The sequence below is a fragment of the Rhynchophorus ferrugineus genome, unplaced genomic scaffold (assembly GCF_030347505.1).
Source record: "Rhynchophorus ferrugineus isolate W39M unplaced genomic scaffold, kcgeb_rfMv2 rfM1, whole genome shotgun sequence".
In the NCBI taxonomy this organism is placed as follows: Eukaryota; Metazoa; Arthropoda; class Insecta; order Coleoptera; family Curculionidae; genus Rhynchophorus; species Rhynchophorus ferrugineus.
The window spans coordinates 5,954,317-5,980,127 of NW_027472580.1; the positions used below are offsets into that span (position 1 = coordinate 5,954,317).

General features: G+C 32.9%; 2 protein-coding genes across 6 annotated transcripts in view; one reads left to right on the forward strand and one right to left on the reverse strand.

The window, feature by feature from the left end:
- LOC143202934 (cyclin-dependent kinase-like 2) overlaps window positions 1-20,261 on the reverse strand; it is an 89,799-nt gene extending 69,538 nt beyond the window's left edge. For 4 of the 5 annotated variants that reach the window (XM_076414977.1, XM_076414940.1, XM_076414983.1 and 1 more), the window contains exon 1: window positions 19,973-20,261. In XM_076414977.1, the coding sequence (XP_076271092.1) occupies window positions 19,973-20,117 (145 nt within the window). In that variant the 5' untranslated portion in view covers window positions 20,118-20,261. Of the gene's footprint in view, window positions 1-3,981; window positions 4,074-19,972 lie in introns of those variants that run through there. The other variant, XM_076414968.1, reaches the window with a different exon arrangement.
- A 34-nt stretch (window positions 20,262-20,295) lies between these two features.
- The window catches only part of LOC143203022 (zinc finger CCHC domain-containing protein 24), a 31,688-nt gene continuing 26,172 nt past the window's right edge, over window positions 20,296-25,811 (forward strand). The window contains exon 1 of the mRNA XM_076415116.1: window positions 20,296-20,436. The gene's annotated coding sequence lies outside the window, so the exon portion shown is untranslated. The remainder of the gene's footprint in view (window positions 20,437-25,811) is intronic.

Below are 25,811 nucleotides of genomic sequence, written 5' to 3' on the forward strand. Positions count from 1 at the left end.
AGATATATAAAAAGAAAAAAGAATAAAAATAGCAATTAACATTTCTCCTCTTAGACAAAGACTATAAATGACTATAAAAGACTATAATAATGAAATCCAATGAACGTCTTTAATGAAGCTATAAAGCTCGATGTCCTTCTAGAATGCAAGATAAGTGTAATTCAAAATGTTGATGTTAAATACTTCGAAAGAGTATCAGTGAACTCCCATGCAGATTTAAATTTCTGAGGGATATTTAGAATAAGATATTTTATACTTTTTTACTATCTCAATTTATAATTTTATTCTTGACAAGAATTTACAAAAAAAAATCACACAAAGTAATAAGGCACCAAGCCAATTTATGCAAAACCGATATCATTATTATAAATCGAACAATACTGAATATAGATCATAACGAATGTCCTCCTACGGTTTCCCATTTACAATGTTACTATTTTTGCTGCATAATTGCTGTGTGTCTTTAAATAAACGCTAATGGATAGAAACAGATTACGATCAATCACAATATTAAATTCCCAAATGCCAAACGACAACGTATATTACGTATATTACGTCGTAGTCGGACATGTGCAACATTCAATCGATATGGCTGTTAAAACATGGCATTCCATTAATTATTTCTCATGTATTTCGTTTAATTTTGTCATTTGTCAAAGTCACAAACTTGACAATATTATTTAATGACAGTTGAAACTTTTTTTGTAATGACAACAATCGTTTTCATTCGTTGACTCAAGTTTTTTTGTACGTCATCAAGATGTTTAATGTATTGCCTGCCGAAATTTGTGAATTCATTTTAGAATCAGACAATATTTTCCTTCATATTTTATTCCAGTTAAAAATAGACACAATGTTGTGAGATGTCAAAGTCGCCCGGTTGTCAAACATATGCTAAATTCTTCAAAACAATAGTGATAAGAGGTTATAAACAGGCAAACCTTATTTTAGTGCTTTGCTTATTTTGATAAATTCCAAATGGCAGCTTATTATAACTCTGATTTGAAATTCCGAAACCGGGCAGAACTAACTAAACAGTTACTTTGAACAGGAATAAAATAGTGGAGGCCCCCTCAATTACATACAATTCGTCACAGAGATAAGCATTTCTACTGTTAAATATTAATTTGTTACGATTTTTATAGAAAATATTTTTAGCGTGTTGCAGCTGCACTGAATATTACAATGGACACGGTCGCTGAAATATCTAAAAAAATTAAAAACATGATCGTGAATTCACCGAAAAAAAACCGTCCTCATATGAAGCGGGTGACAAATCAAGATCAGCTTGATAGAGGTTAAAGAGATTAAATATATGAAATTTATAAATACAGTGAGTAGTTTTTCAATACAAACATAATTTAATACAATTATTTAAAAAAAAAACTGTTAGCCTGAAAAGTATCGAAGATGTCAAATGGAACTTCCGGACATTACTTTTAAAAGAATAAAATTTTTAATAGCATATGACAAAATTTAATTTATTATTTCAATTTGTGTATTTAAATGAGACATGGATATTTGACAGATTAGACAGAATGGGACCAACATACCCAACGGTCACTCATGGCATGATAATAATTCAAATAGTGTTATAACAACAAAAGTTGATGGAAAAAGTTAAATGTTGGAATAACAATTCATTATGTTTTATTAGTCATAACATTTATTAATAATTCATTGCAGATATATTGTACTTCGTGTTGGAAACATGATTAGTTAGTTGAAGAAAGAATTGACAAATGTTGGAATTGTGAACAAATGTTAGATAGATTGGAAATTACTTACTCACTTGAATGAAACTTTCTGAATATGATATGATTCAATGCTGCCAATTTCTAAGACAGGGTAATGAGAGTAAAAACAAGTAAAGGTGAGTATATAATTAAAATATGATAACTGTAATGTGTAATTGTTGAGAATATACATAAGCATTTTGTTAAAATGTGCTAGGAAAGAAAGAATACTATTTTGCATATATAGCAAATGCATTAGAGAGAATGCATTGATTAAATCTAGTTCTATCAAGAAAGATGTATACACGTATTAACATAACAAACGAAGGAGAAATACAGTGATATCAAAATATCTTTACAAGGAAACACTGTACCGAATAACACAAGGAATAAACGTGAAAGGTAAATATGCTCTCTAATGAAAGTAAAATATATTACTTGGATATACAATTGTTAATTAGGTGGATTATGCCTCCAGTGGATACAACTATAAACGCGCCTCTAGAACTCTAACACATAGGTGGTATGGAAAAGAGTTCAATGTAAATATAATCAAACATAATCCAAACCTACAAACTATTATAACTGTGTACTTAATTGTAGTTTTAAGTCGTTCGATAATATATGCATTAGATTTAATATCATGTTAGTATAAGTTACATATGACAACAGAATTTTTGTTTAATTATTTAATTTAGATTAGATGTTGTATCTCAACGCCAAACTGAACTAAAACTCTGAGTTGATACGGCAACATTGCGACGTTTTGACGTATAGGCTCTATATTGCCAATTATAGTTTACAAAATATTTCTGAAATTAGCTTTAAACCTCGAGCAGATTTTTCCTTCTCATTTCCTCGTTAAAAAGAGATAGAACGCTGTCTAATGCATCGGATCATGTAACCTAATCCATGACCATGTGTCTGGACCATGTTGCCAAATGTATGAAATATTCTTTAAAACATTAGTGATAATAATTAGAGGCTATAAACCGGCAAACGTTGTAAACCAAAATTTAAAGTTAATAACGTGCATTGACTGTTTTATTGAACGAACTATTCATTATATAGCGGAATTAATACGACACTGGATGTCTGGAGACATAATACAGTATTCAATAACTTTCCGTGTCTTTACATTAAAATAATATTAATAGATAATACAAATAAATGTGTGAATATTATAAACTCTTAGTAAAATGTTATAATTTATTAACATTAATTTTGTAGATTTCTATGGAACAAAGAGATATATATGTCAAATAATATAAAAATAGAGGTTCTTTTGAAGATTACAGAAAAGGTAAGAATGAAAAATGGTCATATTGAATACGTCTATACTTCATAATGTATAAGATAATGTAAATGAAAAATGTAATGAATATAAAGTGTGTGAAATGAATTGATAATTTTTTGTCGCTAATAATTATTGACCGATATATTTGTGTACTAACAAGAGTAACCTGAATGAACTGTGTATCTTATAGTTAGTGTATCAAGGACCATATCATCTAAGATGACGCTAACAATGTCAGTAAGATTTGTTGTTAAAAGCGATTTAGTACTAACATAAGCCATTTTTGAAACAATATAAGAGCATTTTACAATCTGTAAGAGTAGTAGAGATACTAGTCGTTCAATTCAAGCGTGGTCACATAAGCCCTGAAGATGATCCTTACAAAGAACATCCAAAAACTTGATCTATACTAGAAAACGTACCAAAAATAGAAGATATAGCTCCGAAGGTTCGTTAATTAAACAAGAACGCGAATTTTAAAGCGAATGCGTCTTATCACTGTTGATAAGACTTGATGATAAGCTGCCATGATAATCTTGAATCAACAACATAGGCTAAGGACTTATAGGAATCAGTTTTTGATATAAAAAAGATCTTCGTTCGTATATTAATTATGTAAAACTAAAGTTGAATTATTTCTGGAATATATTGTACCAGCTAGATGTTAAAAAACGTGAAAACACTCTGGCTTAGAAAATAGTCATCAATACAGTGGATGATCTAACAAAATTCATGGCCGATATATGCTTCCTGACCATCTTCCATTCACAAGTCTCATTTTAGATGCGAAGTCTATAAATTAAAAGACCACTGGAGCCAGTCAAATGATGCTCAGGAAGATTGTATTGGTCAATAAAAAATATTTCGAGTTCTACAACCGCGATTTAAACCAAATGTCAGAACTTATTGAGCAACAAGTATATAACACGATAGGAAGCAATTACTTACCATTTACTGAGGACACATGTATACACAATAAAAAATTTCAAATATAATATGGTAAAAGTTTCAAAAAATCACGAGAAATTGACACTTTGTATGGTTAACCACTTCATATATTGACAGCGAGCTGACAGTTTTTAATCAATCATTAAAAAAATGTAATTTAAATATCTCTTACAATTTATATAGTTATATCTTAAAACATAAAAGACTCAAGAACTTAGAGGCAAACATCATCATTGTTGAGATAGAGTTATGTTATCCCTTGTTTTTTATTAAAAAAAAGGAAATCCTCTTTCCTTACTCTAGAAAATACCCATGAATTCACTTACATTTCCATTTATTTAGCTGATATTTGTTCAATTTAGAATGCAGTAATTATATTCCATCCAATGAAGATACAATAAGATACAAATTTTAAAAATCAAATATATTCTGTTCACATTACACCTGTATTATTTCCTTGTTAATGCCAAATGTGTATATAAAAAGTGGTTTACGGGTTTATAAAGTTCTTTATGGGCATTCTTTTAATTACTATTTCACTACTTTGCTACTAATGCTTTTTAATTGCTGCTCCACATGCTATACCATCTACAAAAATTACCTCATTTCAACAAAGTTGAAATTATTGCATATTTCTTGAATTGTTAAAATCACTTTTTATCCAATTTGTAAAAGCATCTTCAATTACTGTCATTTTTGAAGTACCAAAACAGGAATTAGATCCTATCACTACTATTTAATGTTTAATGTTAAAAGCATTTCAAGCTTTAGGTTGCCTAATGATTATAAAAGTATATTTTGTTCATTCCCATTATGAAGAGGAAGATAAATAATATCACGAGAACATCAAAGAGATGGAGAAAAGACACTAAAGAAAATGGAGCGCCTTGATGACATGAAGCTAGAGTTAGACGATTCAAAGAGACCTTCCAGATTGTATGCTAGTGAATGTATATTAGATTATCATTATGTATCGTTAATAATTAGTAAAAACGATCAATTTTCAATTTTTTCGATGTAATAATTTGTTTAACATAATTACCCAAATTGTTACATGCCTCTCTATGACCAAAAGGAACAAGAAGGACCGGGAAATCCAAAAATATAAAAATTACGCCGCAAAACCTAAACGGCATTTGAATTCAAAAGCTCCCAAAATGTTTCATTGCTTTCCAACAAAAAAAAGGATTTCAATGCCAAATCAATATCGTTGAGAAAAATTGGTCGGAAATGATGGAAAATATATAGATTAATATACATTGGATCAAGCAAAGAACTTGTTTAAAATATATACAGGTGCCTTAAGTTAATAGTTAATAGTTAATAAGTTAATATTAAACTGTTATTTTATCTTATTAACTTATTTTAATAAAAATATTTTGCAAAATTTTTTTTTCATACGTTGATTTACTTGAACAAATGTATTGCCTTGAGTCAAAAAGTATTTATACATAATGATCTAATTTAATTTTGCTCTGGTCCAATTTTTTTTTGGCTTGCACAAAATTCTACACGTACCAAGACTGTATGAAGTTGCTCATACAGCTTTCTTAATAAATTTATAAACTTATATATATCATACATTCGTTATATAATATATTATATAAATAAACATATTATTATAATTTATGAATAAGTATCATTAGAAATTATATATTAATTATTATTGGAGTTTGTCAAAAAGTTTGTAATGTTATTGCAAGTAAAATTCAAAAGGTTTTCTTACTGCAAACGTTAATGTGTGCTCCATTATTATAGCTGCTGGAAGTAGCTCATGGTAAGCTATTTCCGATCTCTCAAGCCTCAAGTCCAAAATCCTGATATTATTTATTGTCTAAACGATTTTCATGATATGCCTCAGATAATTATATATTTGTCAATTACTTTATCAATACATAGTATAAAACAAAGTCGCATTTTCTGTCCCTATATCCTTATGTGTGCTTAAATCTTTAAAACTACGCAACGGATTTTGATGCGGTTTTTTTCAATAGATAGAGTGATTCAAGAGGAAGGTTTATATGTATAATACATGCATAATATACTAAGGCAACATTGCTAATTTTAGAGGTTTCTAACGTGATGTCGTAAATTAACCTATTTTTTAGGCTTATTTAGCAATTAGCAAAAACGCTGCCTAACACTACGAGTTTGATCAAATTAATGTACTACAGTATTGTACACCATAAAAAGGTCTACAAAAAAGTCCGCGATGGTATATGTTTATCTTTTAGGGATAACCCACATTAACCATTTTATTGTTTACTTTTTACGTGAGAAAATGGCTTATTTACGAAGCTATTTTAAGCAATATGGCATTAATCCTTATCGAATTAAGTACCTTAAATACAGTGTGCAATTAATATAGATTAATATGGTTCCTTACAGCATGTAAATTAAACAAATATTTTCGGAGATATTACAAATTTAAAATTTGCGTTTAAAAATGTGTAATGTAATAAAAATTGTATGAATTTAGATATTCCAAAGATAGCAGAAAATCTTCATAGTAAGTATAGGGGAAGAGGAATTGTTTTACTCCAAATTTAATGCGTACAGGCCAAGGGCAGTTAAAAGATAACAGTAAAGGTACAACATTTTAAGGCATTGATAAACACTAAAGTGTTCTGAGTGCTTCTCTACTCTTACCCTGGCCGCAAGCACATATAGCCTATTCAAAGTTTTTTTAGTAATGCGTCGTGGATATTTGTGACGTCGAAACATTGCAATGTTGCCGTTCATTTTTCAACACTGAGTTTTAATTCAGTTGGCTTTGACATACAAAAAAATTCTAATCTAAATAAAATAATTCAACAAAAATGGTACCAAATATAATTTATTTTAACATTATACTATGTCTAAAAACTACAGTTAATTATACAGCCACAATAATTTATAGGTAAGAGTTAAAGTCTCTTATCACTATTGCTTTCAAGAATTTTGCATACGTCTGACAGCTGGTCGCCGTCCTGTTGTCAAATGTACGCTAAATTATTCAAAATATTAGTTATAATTATTACAGGTTATAAAATGGCTAAAGTCCCTACAATTTTATAGAAAATGTTTTAGCAGGTTGCTGCCGTGCTAAATATTACTGTGGGTACTGTGAATAACATCGCTTACAAAATGAAGAATAATACGTTAGATTCACCCAAGAAAACCTGTCGACATATAAAATGAGTGACGCATCTTGACCATCTTGATATTATCTCTATTCAATACCAAATATACTAAATGTATAAGGACAGTAAGTACAGAAACTATTTTATCGATATAAACACAATTTAATAAAATTATTTTAGAGAAAATTGTCTCTCTGGAAAGTAGACATAAAAGAATTAGAGACATGCAGCTTTTTGAGGCATGTAAGACATCCTTTCATACACTCTGATAGGGCATAGGGTTTAAATGGTGTAAAGATAACCCTCGGAGAGGTTTAATGGAACTTCCAGACATTACCTTAAGATAAATTCAATTAAAGGCCTAAAATAATAAAAGAAACTTGAATATTTCAAAATGGTTCATTATAGCACTGTTGGCAAGACAGTAAAAAAAGTGTAAAGACAATAAAAATTGATGGAAAAAGGTAAAAGTTACAATAGCATTCAACTGGGTTTTGTTGGTTATTATATGTATTAATAGGCAATTGCAAATATATTGCTGGTTGAGAAGGATATTCCATCAAAAACTGTTTGGATATGTGGAAGGAAGCATTGTTAACCATAACACCTTCGTTTTTGATGAACTCGGTAAGACATTTAAAGAAAGTAATTGATGAATGGTAGATTCTTAAACATGTTTTAGACAGATTAAACATTAACAATTTAGTGGTTGAATTGGACAGTGAGTCGTAAAGTGAAAGTGACTAAAGGAAACTCAGGGATTAATTTTGTCAAGAATGGTGTACAGAGGTAGTAGCAGAAGAAATAAAAATATAGTGATTCCAAGATGACTTGCCAAGTAAACACACCATCGAAGGAAAAAGGAAAAAAACTAAACGTAAAAAGTAAATATGCTTTCGAATGAAAGTAAAATACGTTTTTCAGATATACAATTGTTGATTAGGTGGATTAGGCCTCTAGGGGGATACTACTACATAAAAAACGCGCCTAGAAACTCTACCTCATGAATGGCGTGGAAAAAAGTTCAATGTAAACAAAACAAATCTAACCTACAAACTATTATACCCGTGTTCTTAATTGTAGTTGTAAGGCCTTCGATAATATATGTATTAGATGTACTATAGTCTTAAAATAAATCATATTTAATAACATTTCTGTTCAATTATTTTATTTAGACTGGAATTTTCTTGTATATCAAAGCCAAACTGAACTAAAACTCAGAGTTGATGCGGCAACATTGTAATGTTTCGACGTCAGAAATATCCACGACGCATTACTAAAAACACTTTGAATAGACTTTGGGGTAATTTATATGGTTCGGGAATGGAGGTAAAACGAAATGAAACAGTGTTGTTTATATTATATGACCGTTATTTATTGGCAATATAAAAAATGTGGAAAATAGATAAAACATATGGCAGAGGTGTTACCTGGAGACCAGACTTGGGCAGTTGATGGTGGCACGTCTAAACCAAACGATGTTCGGTTACTGAATGATTGGAAATACCTTTTAATAACATCCCAGATAAACGTCTCGGGGTTGCCAGCTATTCGTTATCGGGTTTAACTTGGTTCTCACGTTGCCATACCATAGTAAACTCGAGGATAATGCGGCTAAATCAGCCTCTTCTCCATCACAAATATTTGTATCCATACTGATCTTACGTCGTTGGGCCCAGGAGGCCAACCACAACAGGCTACTTGAGGTTAAGCTTATTTTTTCTTATCTCTTCACGTTCCTTCCTTTCGTCACCATGAATCGTAACTCTGAATCAGTGATGATTGGGTCACTGTCATTTCTCACATTTTCTTATCACTTGATGACTTCGAGCCCCTTGCTCACTGTGAATTTTGTCACCTTATCTCTATTTCAGTCTACCACTTACTAAATGACTGTCCACGACTCATCCAGATTAGAGCTCTGTATGGGCTACATGGCCTACACAGAATAAAATTCCATACAGACTATTTTCTTCGCAGAATCTAGTCTATCCTATAAGATATCTGTGGGTAACTAAATTTAATAACGATTATCACTTCGATATGGGTGCCAGTATGTGCTGCCTGGATAGTCTCTACTTCGTTATGGTTGTGTTTGTAATTTTGTATTTGTGTCCACTATTTAAATGTACACTATTCATACTTCCCCCCATTTGTGTTAGTAATTTTATTTTACTTAATAATTTATTATTTTATATATACACTATATGTCTCTTCTCATCCTCTTTATATCAACACCGTACGGGTACATAGTCGAGAAATGACGACATCCGTCAAAGCAAAAAAAATGCAAAAAAGAAATTACTTATTGTATTTGTTATAGTTTTAACTAGCGACCCGCCCCAGCTTCGCACGGGTGCAATGCTGATACTAAATTAAATACACTAGAGAAAAAATATGAACGTTGTATGTAAAAACATAGCGGCCCGCTCCGACTTTGCACGGGCATAAAATATATATGCCTATGTCACTCAATGAAAACATGATTAAAATCGATCCAGTATTTTTGGTTCATTCATTACTGCCCTTGGCCTGCACGCATTAAATTTGGAGTAAAACAATTCCTCTTCCCCTATACTTACTATGAAGATTTCCTGCTATCTTTGGAATATCTAAATTCATACAATTTTTATTACATTACACATTTTTAAACGCAAATTTTAAATTTGTAATATCTCCGAAAATATTTGTTTAATTTACATGCTGTAAGGAACCATATTGATCTTTATTAATTGCACGTTTTTGCTAATTGCTAAATAAGCCTAAAAAAATAGGTTAATTTACGACATCACGTTAGAAACCTCTAAAATTAGCAATGTTGCCTTAGTATATTATGCATGTATTATACATATAAACCTTCCTCTTGAATCACTCTATCTATTGAAAAAACCGCATCAAAATCCGTTGCGTAGTTTTAAAGATTTAAGCGCACATAGGGATATAGGGACAGAAAAGGCGACTTTGTTTTATACTATGTAGTGATGTACATACTAAAATCAAATATCAATTATTGATTGATATATTCATTGATATATTTCTTATATTTATTCATATTTACTATTCCATTCTTACGTTTATAACAAAAAGGTAAAGGAATAATAAGAAATATCATATATACTTATGATTAATGTCGGACAGTTGTTATTACAGTTCTGAAAATAATCTTACTTATGATATTTTGTTATAATATTTAGTGGGGTAGTAATTTAAACTAATCAATACTTTGTTGATTATTGTAACTTAATGAAAATTAGATGTAATTAAATTCAATTTAAAAAGGATAGTGACTGTTAATTATTGTAAATATATTTATAATTTTATAGCGAAATTATTGGCAACATAAATTTTAGTAGCATAACATATAATATTAAAAATATTTTCTCGTCGACTACTGGGCGATCCCTAATTTGTATTAAAGGTTGTAATGAAAAATTGTAACGTGCTAAGATTTTTGTCGCATAACCGATACCTATATATGCCATTAGGAGTAAGTTTAAGAACCTCTTAAGACATTCCTTATCTTGCATTTTTCGAAATATAATATATGAATGTTTTTTGCACGGACACGTCGAGGCATTAAACTTTTAATAGATTTGTTTCGCAAATTCTTGCACTGCGTGGCTTTAACATTATTGTTATTTTATTAGTTGCATAATTTTGATAACAGTTTAGCTGCTGACTAAGATATAGATAAGAAACAGTTACCAGCATTAACAAATACATGCATTAATAACTTTACAGAATTAAATTCAGTTCAGAGTTTAAATACGTAATTTTGACTTTATTTAATGTTTAATTGAAAGAACTATTTCTAGATTTTATTGATTGAAAGAACGGATTACGTTTCAGAAGTTTTATTTTAAATATAGTCGAAGAATATGACACTCACAGTATTGTATTAGATAGGAAAAAATGTTATTTCGAGTTTTCCTAAAATATAGAGACATATAGGCTTTATACAGCCTGTGAAAGGTAACGGTTGAGTTTTTATTTTAAAAAGCACATGGCTTACATATTTCAACTAGTTATTAATTAGAATCCTATAGTAATTTTTCCATCATATTATACTTAATCATAGAGAGAAAAAACCTAATATCAACACGCCACTTTGGGTTTATTAACATGTATTCAACAATTGACCAGGTCAACAGAATATCAGATGTTATTGAAGAAGCGTACGAAAGTAAAAAAGTATGCTCAGCCATATTCTTAGATGTAGCACAAGCCTTCGATAAGGTTTGGCATTAAGGAACTACAGAAAATGTTACTAAAACAAAACACCGAACCACCAAAATCGCACATTATAGCCAGAATGTTTAGAGTTAAGCAAGAAGAAGCTTGCTCTACAAAAAAAGAAGCTAAAGCAGGTGTGCCACAAGTAAGCGTACTGGAGCCAATGCTTTATCTACTATACACTTGTGATATACCACAAATGGGGAATATTACGATGGATACATTTGCTGATGATACTGCGATTATAGCTGTCGGAGATAATAGTGAAGAAGCCACATGAAAATTACAACAAGCAAGTGATAATATAAATAATTGGATACAAGCTTGGAAAATAACAATTAAGGAAAATAAATCCATATAGCAACAATGTTAATTATCTCGGAATAAATCTTGATGCAAAACTTCGCTGGAAGGAACATATAAAGAAGAAAAGAAAAGAATTGGAATTAAAATATAGCAAAATGTTTTGACTAACTGGAAGAAAATCACCATTATCCGTAAATAATAAAGATATAACATTTAATGGATGTACCTCCGCATATACTTTTCTCACATAATTTAATTATATTTAAAGAGTTTCTATCTCATCTACATCTGGATAAGTCCACTGTTGTCGATCAGTTGTAGTACTTCGACGTCTTTATGTTCGCACGATCTCTTTTAGTGTTCTTTTTGCAAACCTCTTCATTTCTTCGTTAATCATTGGTACCCATAGATCTCAGTAGATATCCTCATTTCTAGCATGCCATGGGGAATTAACAACGCTATGAAGAAAATTGTTTTGGTACATTTGAATTTTGTTGACAGTAACAATTTATTGTAGAGTGTTAATTCGGCGAAACAACCACCACATTCATTTTAGAATTCTGATCGTTTATTAACATGCTCTTTCTACTTGATCTTGACTTCTGTATGTCATATAAATCTTATGTTGTCGTTCGACCTTCGTAGAGTAAAGACGTGTTTGGAGCGACGGTCAGTGTAATAAATTTGAAAGTGTACTACCTGTGCCACAAATGCGATTTTAAAAAATAAGTAAAAACCGTGACGACAATAACAGTGTTAAAACTGCGCGTTAAATGTTTAGTGAAAATGTGTTTAAAACGATGGTCACTGCAATAAAGTAACAAAGGTAAAATTTTGGGGGCTGTTAAGGGTCGGAGGTGCATCATCTGTACCACAAATGCGGCGTTATAACGGTTCTGAAACAAATACCGGTACTGAAATTTTTGTAAAAACGTGAATTAAACTATTCATTAAATAAAAATGATTGATAGAGAGAACCAGAGACTAAATGAGATGGAAACACAATCCTCAACGTCAGGTGAAGCTTATCTGGCACAACAGAATCAAATCTTTTGTCAAGAAAACCATAAGAGAACGCAAAATGAGCAAGCTCTCTATAATGCGTATATTAACGAAAAAACAGCCCGACGGAATCTGGAAATTGCACTAACAAATATGCAAAAACAATTAGATGCACTACAACTCCTAATAAAAAACCAAAACACATACAATCCAACTAGCATTCCCGTAGTGAACCAGTGCACTGAAAACAAATTGCCTGTAAACTATGAAACAGACGAGGAAGAATTGCAAAAAGAAGTAGGCTGGATAACAGTTAAAAGAAATAAGAAACGAAAAGCAAACTACACACCTGAAGCTTCACCACAACAACCAAAAACCATTAAAGCACAAGAATTGAATAAAGAAATAAAAGTGCCGAGACCACCTCCAATTATAGTAAGTAATGTCACAGACTTTGACTTGCTATATGAAACAATGAAAACAAATAATATACTATTTAGAGCAACAACATTAAACAATGGACAAATCAAATTAAACGCCGAATGTCGTAAAACTTTTACGAAAATTGCTGAGTGCTTGGAATTCCTAAAATTACAATGGCACTCGTACGAAGATAAGCAAACCAGAGACATTAAAGTAATGGCAAGAGGGCTTCCACCGACAGCTAAAACTACTAAAATAGTGGAAGAGTTAATAAAAAATGGACTTAAATGTACTGACGTCACAAATATCCTGAAAAAAGAACGAAATAAAAATAACAATGGAGAAATAGTTGTCCAGAAGAAGCCTTTACCACTGTTTATGTTATCATTCCAACATAACACGGACATAAAAGCAATTTATGAAATTAAACAAATTCTAGGAGTCGAAGTAAAAATAGAACCTCTTAGAAAGGCAAATCTTGTGCCACAGTGCAAGAGATGCCAATTACATGGACACACACAAAAATTCTGTAAAAGGGAACCAAGGTGTGTAAAATGCTCAGGAAAACACATCACGGGAGAATGCAAAAAACCCAAAGGAACAAAAGCGAAATGTGCGAATTGCAATGAAGCGCATCCAGCAAGCTACAGAGGATGCGTAGTTGCGAAAACATTCCAAGAGAGAAGAAATAAAATCAGTCAGGCTAAAGAGCAAAAAACAGTGACTCAAAATAAACAACCAAAAATGTACAACGAAATCAACGATGAAATGACCTATGCTCAAAGCATAAACCAAACCGCTCAAAAAGAAACAAAAAAAGAAGACGTTACAACCAACGAACTGCTATTGAAACTTATAGCAAAGCTGGACAACCAGGAAAAGATTATTGAATCGTTTTCTGAAAGATTACTTAAACTCGAAAACAATAGGGCGGTGGCCTCAAGAACTAAAAATGGCAAGTAAAGACATCCGCATCGCAATTTGGAATGCTAATGGGATTCAGAAACATCACGCTGACCTACAAGTATTCCTAGAATTGCAAAAAATAGATATTTGCTTAATATCTGAAACCCATTTGACAAAGGAATCCTTTATTAAATTTAGAGGATATTACTTTTACCACACCATTCATCCAGCTAACACAGCAAGAGGAGGAAGTGCAATAATAATAAAAAATAATATATGCCATCATCAAGAACCCGGACTCAGTTTAGCAGAAAATCAGGTAACGGCAGTAACTGTTATATCTAGCAAATACAGGGTTACATTAGCTTCCATATATAGCCCTCCAAGATACAACCAAAAAAAAGAAAATTACTTGAATGTTCTAAACAACCTAGGAGAAAAATTTATAATCGGTGGTGATTTCAATGCTAAAAATACAAGATGGGGATCTAGAATGACGACAACTAAAGGTAATGAATTACATAAAGCAGCTGCTGAGCTAGGGTGCAGTTACATGTCGACAGGAAAACCAACTTATTGGCCTACCGATCCAGAGAAAACTCCAGACCTGTTAGACTTCTTTATAGCTAGAAACATAACCACTAACTACATGGAAGTTGAAGAAAATTTTGACTTAAGTTCAGATCACACACCTGTGATTTTGACGCTGAGTGAAAACATTATAAGAAAACAACAAAATCCAACATTAACCAACAAGAGGACAGACTGGGAAGGATTTGTTGAAGAAATAAACAATCGAATTCAACTAAATGTTCCCCTTAAGACAGAAGACCAATTAAATTATGAAACCGAAAAATTCGTTGCAGACATCCAACAGGCTGCTTGGAATAACACTCCAGAAATTAAAACTTCAACCAAAGGAATAAATTACCCGAAAGAAATCAAGGAAATGGTAGCTGAAAAACGAAAACTACGGAAAAAATGGCAGCAAAATAGAACACCTGAAAATAAGAATATCTTAAACAACATAACACAAAGGTTGAAGAGGGAAATTTTGGAAATTAAAAACAATTCCATAAATAACTATCTACGAAATTTAACAGATGACAAGAACACAGACTACTCGCTCTGGAAAGCCACTAAATACCTAAAACGATCCTGTCTACATAGTCCTCCGATAAGAAACATGCATGGAAGTTGGGCACGCAGCAAGCTGGAGAAAGCAGAAGCATTCGCTGACCATTTAGAGAAAACTTTCAAACCAAACGAAAGTGAAATTGAACATACTTTACCGGACATAGACGGCGAAAATTCGACAATTCAATTAACAACTCCGAAAGAAGTCACCAACGTTATTAAAACTAACATCAAGCCAAATAAATCACCAGGCTATGATTTAATAACAGGGCAATTGCTGCACAATCTGCCAAGAAAGGGTATTATAAAGCTCACTAACTTAATCAATGCAGCATTTCGACTGAAATATGTCCCAGACGTTTGGAAAATGGCTGAAATAATAATGGTTCCAAAACCTGGAAAATCACCAAATGATATAAAAGCTTATCGACCTATCTCACTGTTACCGATGATAGCTAAGGTATTTGAAAAGCTCCTCTTGAAAAGATTAAAACCAATTATAGAGAGAAAAAACCTAATACCAACACACCAGTTTGGATTTATTACCAAACATTCAACGATTGATCAAGTGCATAGAATAACAGATGTTATTGAAAAAGCCTATGAAGATAATAAAGTATGCTCAGCTGTATTCTTAGATGTAGCACAAGCTTTCGACAAGGTATGGCACAAAGGCCTCGTCCATAAGCTACAGAAAATATTACCGAAGCAACACACCGAACTATTAAAATCTTACATCACAGCCAGAATGTTTAGAGTGAAACAAGAGGAAGCTTACTCTACAATAAAAGAAGCTAAAGCAGGTGTACCACAAGGAAGTGTACTGGGGCCAATTCTGTACCTACTTTATACATGTGATATACCACAAATCGAAAACATTACAATGGCTACATTTGCTGATGATACTGCTATTCTTGCTGTCGGAAACAATAGCGAAGAAGCAACCCGAAAACTACAACAGGCTACTGACGCTATAAATAAATGGACCCAAATCTGGAAAATACAAATTAACCAAAACAAATCTGTGCATGTTCAATTCACCTATAAACAGGCCGCGCTTACACCATTGACCATAAACCACACTGTCATACCATACAGCAATAATGCTAAGTATCTCGGAATGACACTTGATGCAAAACTACGGTGGAAGGAACATGTCAAAAAGAAAAGAAAAGAACTTGAGTTAAAATATAGAAAAATGTATTGGCTAATTGGAAGAAAATCTCAATTAACTATACATAATAAATTACTTCTATATAAACAAATATTAAAACCTATATGGACATACGGAATACAATTATGGGGATGTTCCGCAAAAAGCAACATAAATCTAATACAAGTTTTCCAGAACAAAGTCCTAAGAAGCATCGTAGGTGCACCCAGATATTACCGGACCATTTATTTACATCGAGATCTTCAGATACCGACTGTCAATCAAGAAATTAAAAGAATTGCAAAGAGACATGAGGAGAGACTTCACTCTCATGTTAATTTCGAAGTATTACAACTCTTGGACAACACCAAAACCGGACGCAGACTCAAAAGGACCAAACCATTTGAACTTGTGTAGTGTGTTGTAGTGTAGTGCAGTGAGGTGCATTAGAAAAAACTCAAAGTGTTAAAACAATTATTATTATGTTAGAGACTATGTAGGACTGATGAGTCCTATTAGATATATACCTAGATTTAAGCTATTATAAGGACAAATTGTAGGTTAGTCGGCAACGACTAGTAACAATGTATATAATTATAAATAAAAAAAAAAATATAAATCTTATTATTAAATTATATATACATGTTTTGTACATGTAACACCGACCCTAAAAAGTCCAAAAGGATGCCGGGTCTATCATTAATGATAAAGTGATAACCATCACTGTATTGTTTTCATACTACCTCCATTCATCGAGCCAGAATCCACAAACTTAAGGTTTACTTAATAAATGCATTATTATGACTTGACTTATTACTTGACCATACATTACGATTTTTCTGAATTTTGTTGTCAATTTTCTTTGAAGCTATTAGGTTTATAACTTTATTGGTATTAGGTAAAGTATCACATCTGTCAGCAGTATGGGGTTGGAAAGTATGTGTTCTCAGCAAATCATTCTCTTCAAGTATCAATTTTCTTTACGTATCGAAGAGTTTTGGTATTTTAGCCGACCCCAAAACACAGAGGAATTAGAAGAGTATCTCCCATATATAACTTGTGAACAAGTTTAACATTAATTTGCCACCAGATGGCGCGACTGGCAATTTTAATAGCGAGAAATTCAAAATATGTTATTAATAAAAACGCAATATAAGCTTAAAAATACATTTTATTTAAATATATGTAAAATTTACATCACAATTATATCAAATATATCAAACATTCTTAGAATTTTCTATGTTTAGTGACAATATATTGTACTAATATATTAAAACGTAATATAACAGATTTAACACAAAATTTAAACTTTTAAATGTATAAAATTTAATAAACTATAGAATATGGAACATTTTATGTTATCTTAAATATAACTCTGCCAAATATAGAGTACAGTACAATATAGATGTTGAAGACTATTGATTTTGAAATGTTTTTTTAAATATTTTCTTTGCCAAATAATTATTATAAGTATATAATTGTACATCATCTATACACGCAATGTTATATTTAGATATTACAATAAAAAATGTTTCATTTTTACATTTTGCTATTCTGTTCACGTTTCTCATCCACCAAAACTAACAACACCTATTTATTATCTTTCTAATTATGTCTCGTTTAGAATGCTCAAAACAGTTTTGAAAAATACAAGCATTTGGTGATTTAGGATATTGGACAGACTGCTTGTTAAGTTTTGTGCATAATCTGGGAATTCAATAGACCAGTCAAGATATCATTTACCAACAAAGTAAAAAAAGTCTCTGGCTTTGTCAAATTACATCTATCATACTGCCGGGCTTTTATAACTTCACTGTTCAACTCACATTTCCTAACATATTTGGATCAATGTTTTCTTTCTTTTATGCCACAGCTAAAATGGAGGCTTGTTATATTTTACAAATCAGTTACATATAATTAACATTATAAAAGATTTACAATGTAAATAACAACTGGAAACCATATCCCTGTTAAGCAATGTTCTCCTACATTTTGGTGTGTAGTTATCCTATGTAAAATGTACATTGCAAACCCTTTTGCTCTAATTTAAGACCTCAGCAGAGATTCCCATCAGTTTTTAATTATTTATTGGTAAAACCCATTTCTGACATAGAGCAGGATGCCTAGGAAAGCTGGATATTCTATTTGAAATGATACTACCTCCTCGGATGCAACACTTGAGATGTCTTAAGATTTAAACAAATCATTTTAACTGGAGAAAAAACCATAAAAACACAGTTAACAAAATAATAATATTTAACACGTAAGTTCATCAGTTTTTAAGTTTGCTTTGTCAGCAATGAAAGAGACGCTTTCAACAAAAGCATTGTCAAAAAAATTAAACCGAAATTCTTTGTATATAAATCAAATTGTTTCTATAGGAAGCAGAGAGTTGCCAAAAAAGTCCAAAATATCCAGTAAATTTTTGATTGTTTCCACCAAATATAAATAAACGTACACTACGCCTTCTTATTTTTTAGAATAGGCTTCTGAAAGCAGAAAGTGTCAAATTTCAGCTTTGCTACCAAATTTATATCTCGAGCCATCTGGTGGCAAATCAATAAACTAAAACATTCAAACTGTATCTCATGCGCCCATTTAAGATACCCTTCTAAATACTCAATATTTTGTGGACAAAGCCAAACGTTTCGCCAGAGATCCCTATTGAGTTGACTCTTATTTATTATTCTATTTATTACTAGCGACCCGCCTGGCTTCGCACGGGTGCAATGCTGATACTAAATTAACTACACTACAGAAAAAATATGAACGTTGTATATAAAAACATAGCGGCCCGCTCCGACTTTGCACGGGCATAAAATATATATGCCCATGTCACTCAATGAAAACATGATTAAAATCGATCCAGTATTTTTGGTTCATTCTTTACTGCCCTTGGCCTGCACGCATTAAATTTGGAGTAAAACAATTCCTCTTCTCCTATACTTACTATGAAGATTTCCTGCTATCTTTGGAATATCTAAATTCATACAATTTTTATTACATTACACATTTTTAAACGCAAATTTTAAATTTGTAATATCTCCGAAAATATTTGTTTAATTTACATGCTGTAAGGAACCATATTGATCTATATTAATTGCACACTGTATTTAAGGTACTTAATTCGATAAGGATTAATGCCGTATTGCTTAAAATAGCTTCGTAAATAAGCCATTTTCTCACGTAAAAAGTAAACAATAAAAATGGTTAATGTGGGTTATCCCTAAAAGATAAACATATACCATCGCGGACTTTTTTGTAGACCTTTTTATGGTGTACAATACTGTAGTACATTAATTTGATCTAACTCGTAGGGTTAGGCAGCGTTTTTGCTAATTGCTAAATAAGCCTAAAAAAATAGGTTAATTTACGACATCACGTTAGAAACCTTTAAAATTAGCAATGTTGCCTTAGTATATTATGCATGTATTATACATATAAACCTTCCTCTTGAATCACTCTATCTATTGAAAAAAACCGCATCAAAATCCGTTGCGTAGTTTTAAAGATTTAAGCGCACATAGGGATATAGGGACAGAAAAGGGGACTTTGTTTTATACTATGTAGTGATTGACTCTATTACTCTATGACTATAGATCGTGCATCGGTACTTTTGATTCGATATTAACATCGATCGTTCCTAGCCTGAACTTGGCCTCATCTTCGTCGTATTAATGAGGATTTATTCGCAGAAACCGGAAACTACCTGCGCGTCGTTGATTCAAATCGGACCGTGCTTCAAGTGCGATTAAGTGCAGCGACCTCGGGCCGATCTGGATACGTCGACTGTAAACGCGATCCAACTTCCACACACACACACACACACACACATATACACATACACATCGCATTTCCCAGCGCCGCCGTCTTGACTTATTTTAAGCTAGTGCGAAACTCAAGTCCCCCCACCATGGGCGCCGTGACGTCACGCGTCATGACTCGTTCCAGATCTGCCGAAATAACTAGCACACACACGCACTCACCCTCGATCAGGACGACTCGGTCCGATTAGCTCAGCGGTACGACCTCTCCGGATATATTTCCTCCCGGCTAGTATGTGAAGTTTCGGCGATTTTTGTTTGTGCTTTCTGTGTGTGTTCCCCATTCGTTCTCTCTCGATCTCTGTGAAAGATACAACGACGATCTCGTCCTCGAAACTTGTGATTTCAGGTGAGTGGCATGGTGTTTTGATTCCCCATTCGACTAAGAAATAAAAAACGAAGCTGAAAAATCGATCGTAAAATCCGATTCGGGTGCCATTTGGCATTGCCGCCGAAGTTATTTGGCCGAACGTTTGCCGATTTGTATAAAAATTGTGCGATATTTGTTATAGAGGAGCTCGATCCGGGCGAGAGAGAAGGACGTAGTCGGGATTTTTGGCATCGAGAGGCTTTTTCTCGTGAACTAAAATACTATAGTGTCCGGGTTATATCTTGGCCTATATTCCATCGGAGTGAAAAAAAAATCGGGTTTCCTTTGAACGTGTAACAAGTAGGTTTGTGGGTTCTGAAATCCGCCACACCGGTCTGTTTTTTTCCGAATGCCGTGCCTATTTTTAAGCGGGATCGGTATTTCCAATTATGTTTATTTGTTCTCGGTCATAATCTAAACTTTTCGACGCGTCTTTGGATGTAATTAATGTTCCGATTCGGCGTTTTTGTTTCACTGAAACCGACAGGAATACGATAAAAATTCTAAAAATTACAAGATAATATTATGTTTATTGTATAATACCGTACAATTTGTCAAAAAAATTATTTACATCTTACATTAAATACCCTTAATACAATCTTCATTTACAAATTAATTTATCTAAACTACTACTTAAGCTAAACTTAATAGTAAGACTTAGTAGTAGGTCAAGTTAAGAGTTCCGACTAACCTATACAGTTGCTTGACTTTGAGTCTAATCTGGTGCTCTGCCTTTTGTCTAATATGATGTTTCCAATTTAACCTACCATGGAGGTGGGTTTCGAAGTATTTAGCTGATTCTGCTTGAGGAATCGGGCTTCCATCAAGTGATATAATTAGGCTTTTGTCATTTCGCTACAATACAAAATTAACATGGACGGAGCTATTGAGCTGTATGTTTCAGTGTCTAGTCTATTTGTACTTCTTGTTGACTACTACTTGTATTTTTTCTTCAGCCTTATGGTGTGTACAGATATGAGTATTCCGTTCGAGAGGATGCGAATAGTGTTTAATTATGCAATGGCTGCTGCTTTTATATGTATTCGAATTTTTCTTAATTATTCATATACTAGCGACCCGCCCCGGCTTCGCACGGGTGCAATGCTGATACTAAATTAAATACACTACAGAAAAAATATGAACGTTGTATATAAAAACATAGCGGCCCGCTCCGACTTTGCACGGGCATAAAATATATATGCCTATGTCACTCAATGAAAACATGATTAAAATCGATCCAGTATTTTTGGTTCATTCATTACTGCCCTTGGCCTGCACGCATTAAATTTGGAGTAAAACAATTCCTCTTCCCCTATACTTACTATGAAGATTTCCTGTTACCTTTGGAATATCTAAATTCATACAATTTTTATTACATTACACATTTTTAAACGCAAATTTTAAATTTGTAATATCTCCGAAAATATTTGTTTAATTTACATGCTGTAAGGAACCATATTGATCTATATTAATTGCACACTGTATTTAAGGTACTTAATTCGATAAGGATTAATGCCGTATTGCTTAAAATAGCTTCGTAAATAAGCCATTTTCTCACGTAAAAAGTAAACAATAAAAATGGTTAATGTGGGTTATCCCTAAAAGATAAGCATATACCATCGGGGACTTTTTTGTAGACCTTTTTATGGTGTACAATACTGTAGTACATTAATTTGATCTAACTCGTAGGGTTAGGTAGCGTTTTTGCTAATTGCTAAATAAGCCTAAAAAAATAGGTTAATTTAGGACATCACGTTAGAAACCTCTAAAATTAGCAATGTTGCCTTAGTATATTATGCATGTATTATACATATAAACCTTCCTCTTGAATCACTCTATCTATTGAAAAAAACCGCATCAAAATCCGTTGCGTAGTTTTAAAGATTTAAGCGCACATAGGGATATAGGGACAGAAAAGGCGACTTTGTTTTATACTATGTAGTGATTACCGTACATAGTCGTAGCCACCTAACTTACAACTTCTCTACACCGACCCAAATCTAAATTCTCATATAAAAATAACTTACATCCACTTACTAGTTAATAAGCACTTTTCAATGTGTACACAATTTAGTATACAATCCTCATGTTTTGTTGCAAATCTCTCAGTTTCCCCTATGACTTCTTGTACGAGGGTCACAATTTATATTTCGGGAATTGGCAATCTGACGATTTCATCGTAAAGTTTGACATTTTTGACGATATACGTACTCAGAACATTTTGTCGCACGGACGCTATTTGTTTATTTTATATTTAGTTGAAAGTTTCGTCTCGGCAAAAAATGAAACTGATTCGTGAACATTTTCGTACGATGATTTTTTACAATTTTCGACGTGGATTATCACAACAAGAGTGTATCAATCAACTTAATTTGACTTTTGGCGATAAAGCTCCATCAAAAACCACCGTGTATCGCTGGTTTAGTGGGTTCAATCATGGTCGTAGTTCGCTGTCTGACGAGTTTCGTGAAGGTCGTCCGAAATCGACTGTTGTGTCAGAAAACATCGATGCTGTGTGCGAAATGATTAAGCAAGATCGTCATGTCACCTATTGTATATATCACCAGCATATATGCGATTTTACATGAGCACTTAACTGTGAGAAAGTTATATTCGCTGTGGATCCCACACAATTTGACAATCGCTCAAAAAAGCCTCGTGCCGATTGGTACAAAGAAATGCTTAAGAAATTCAATCGCGGTGCTTTGAAAGACGTTTATAAAATCGTGACAGGTGACGAATTATGGATATATTCGTATGAGCCCGAAAGTAAGCAGCAGTCGACTGTATGGGTGTCCCAAGATGAACCAAATCCAACAAAAGCTGTTCGCGCACGAAGCAGTTCAAAGAAAATGGTGGCCTGTTTCTTCGGGAACACTGATCATATTGCAACAGTGCCTCTAGAGGATCGTAGAACAATAAATTCTGATTGGTTCACAACGATTTGTTTGCCAAAAGTCTTCGGTGAAATAAGGAAAACAAACAGAAAACACCGGATTGGTCTTCAACATGACGATGCGAGCTCTCACACATCGGCTCAAACAAGAGACTATTTGAGCACTCAAAACATCGAATTGATGGGTCATCCGCCGTACAGCCCTGATTTGATACCCAGTGACTTCTTTTTGTTCCCATCCGTGAAGAATAAACTGCGTGGTCAACGATTTTCATGGGAATGGAATACATTCTTTGAAAATTGGTTTAAGTGTATCGATCATCGTGCCGAGTACTTTGAAAAACAATAAAAATATATTGGCAGCTTAACTATTTGTTTTTTTTTTTCCTATTCCCGGAATATAAATAACGACCCTCGTATTATGTCGATATTACTTCTGGCAGAAATCCCCATGCACAGTACAGCAGCTACTTATAGGGATAATATAGATTCTCTTCCAAATAGCCAACACATTTTTTTGTTTTTTAATTCTGTATCTTTTTTTTTATATGTTCGTTCCAACAAAGCTTTGCTTGGATCGCCCAATATACTTTGCGTTGTTTCTGTTGATATAGAAATTATTTGGATATAGATGCATTCATTATGCAATGACGTATTCTTGTTGACTTTTATTCTTCATATTTGTGTCCATTTATATATATTATACTACATAATACTTGCATATTACAACTTTGTGGTTACTTCTTACCCATCGTCTTCAATAACAAATATCGCAGTGTAATCAGCAAATGTAGATGATCCCATCTGGAAAATACAACCCCCGAAAAAAAATCAACAGTGTTGCCATTCGTGATAATTATTTCTGTTAATAAGTATTTGCAACGGTGATAAACCATACAATTAAAAAGAAGCAGCATTCCCGCCTAGTTCCTACATTATCGCTCAAACCTTTTTTAAAAATCACTTAAACGCCCCAAACATCTGAAGATCATTGGTTCAACATAATATGCCCATATCCCTAGTCAGAAAAGAAGAAAAATGGATAAAAAAAAGCCGTAAAAGGGCGCCTCATAGCATAGGATATGATGGTGATGAACGGTTTAGAATTTGGATTGAAAAGGATCAAAGCGTTATTTTATCTAGAGATGTACAATTTGAAGAGAAACCTGGATGTTGTAATGAACATATTAAACTACCATTTCAAGAAGTGAAAGCAGAAACAGTTCAAAGGAAGACATTGATGAAGTTGATTCAGAACTTCAAGAAAAGAGACTAGATGCCAGGCTAAGAGATCGGTCAACTTTAAAAAAGCCCCAGTCTTTAAATGATTATATTCTTTACTATCAGGGAAAGAAGATGGAATTCTAAGTAGCATAGACATTGGGAACAATTTATGATTTTCTTGAATGGTACATATCTCTGACAGTGTGTTAGAGAAATAAATATAAACAAATAAAACTCGCTTTTACACACCTCAGTATCAATACGTGTGTATCACTGTATATGTAATGATTACTTTCAACAATATTCAATCCAAACTTTAACTAAACATATGGACGTATTTTTCTATTGCCAATAGTCGTGCCTGCCTATAAATCGTATATCCTATTTCCATCTAATTTCATTTCACTGCTTTATATCCTGACCGTGAATCCAATGCCTAATTAAACGACTTCAAAAAAGGAGGAGGTTCTATGTTCGGCTATATATTTTTTTTAATATATGTTCGCCAATTTCTCCGTCAATTATGGACCGACTTCTACTTTTACTCGAAAGACTGCCCTTCCTAGGTGGTCCCATTGGAACCGAGTCAGCATCTGGAAGGGGGGGGGGGTCTTTAAATCGATGGAAAACCTCAAATGTCAAAGGCACGTACAATATTTTCACATATTTTTCATCTAAAATAATTAGATTTTGGGGTAAATGATGTGGCTTGGTGAATGGCCGTTATTTACTGAAGTAATATAAAAATGTAAAAATACAAATGATAAAAAAAGGCTGGCAAGGGTGTTACCTGGAGACGAGGCTTGGGCAGTCGATGGTGGCACGTCTAAACCAAACGATGGTCGGGTACTGAATCAATGGAAATCCCCTTCAATAACATCCCAGATAAACGTCTCGGGGTTGCCAGATGTTCGTTATCGGGTTCTAGTTGGCGCTGCTGGCACCCCGCCCGTGTTCAACATCTGGGATTATATTTCTGGGTATTTTGTAGACCGTTATTCCACTATGTAAAATTCGACATGCCTCAAGATCGCTACAAGATATTTGTGTATAATATTTATTTCTGAATTGGAAGTAATTCTGTGTAAAAATCATTCAGTTTGCTTTTTAAGCACTAACCATATCATATGAGAGGTCGTAGAAACATGGTAGGCAACTGTTTCTATGATGTAATAATTAGAACGTTAAGCTCACACGCGGAGGTCGCGGGTTCGATTAACAACAGAGTAGCAAC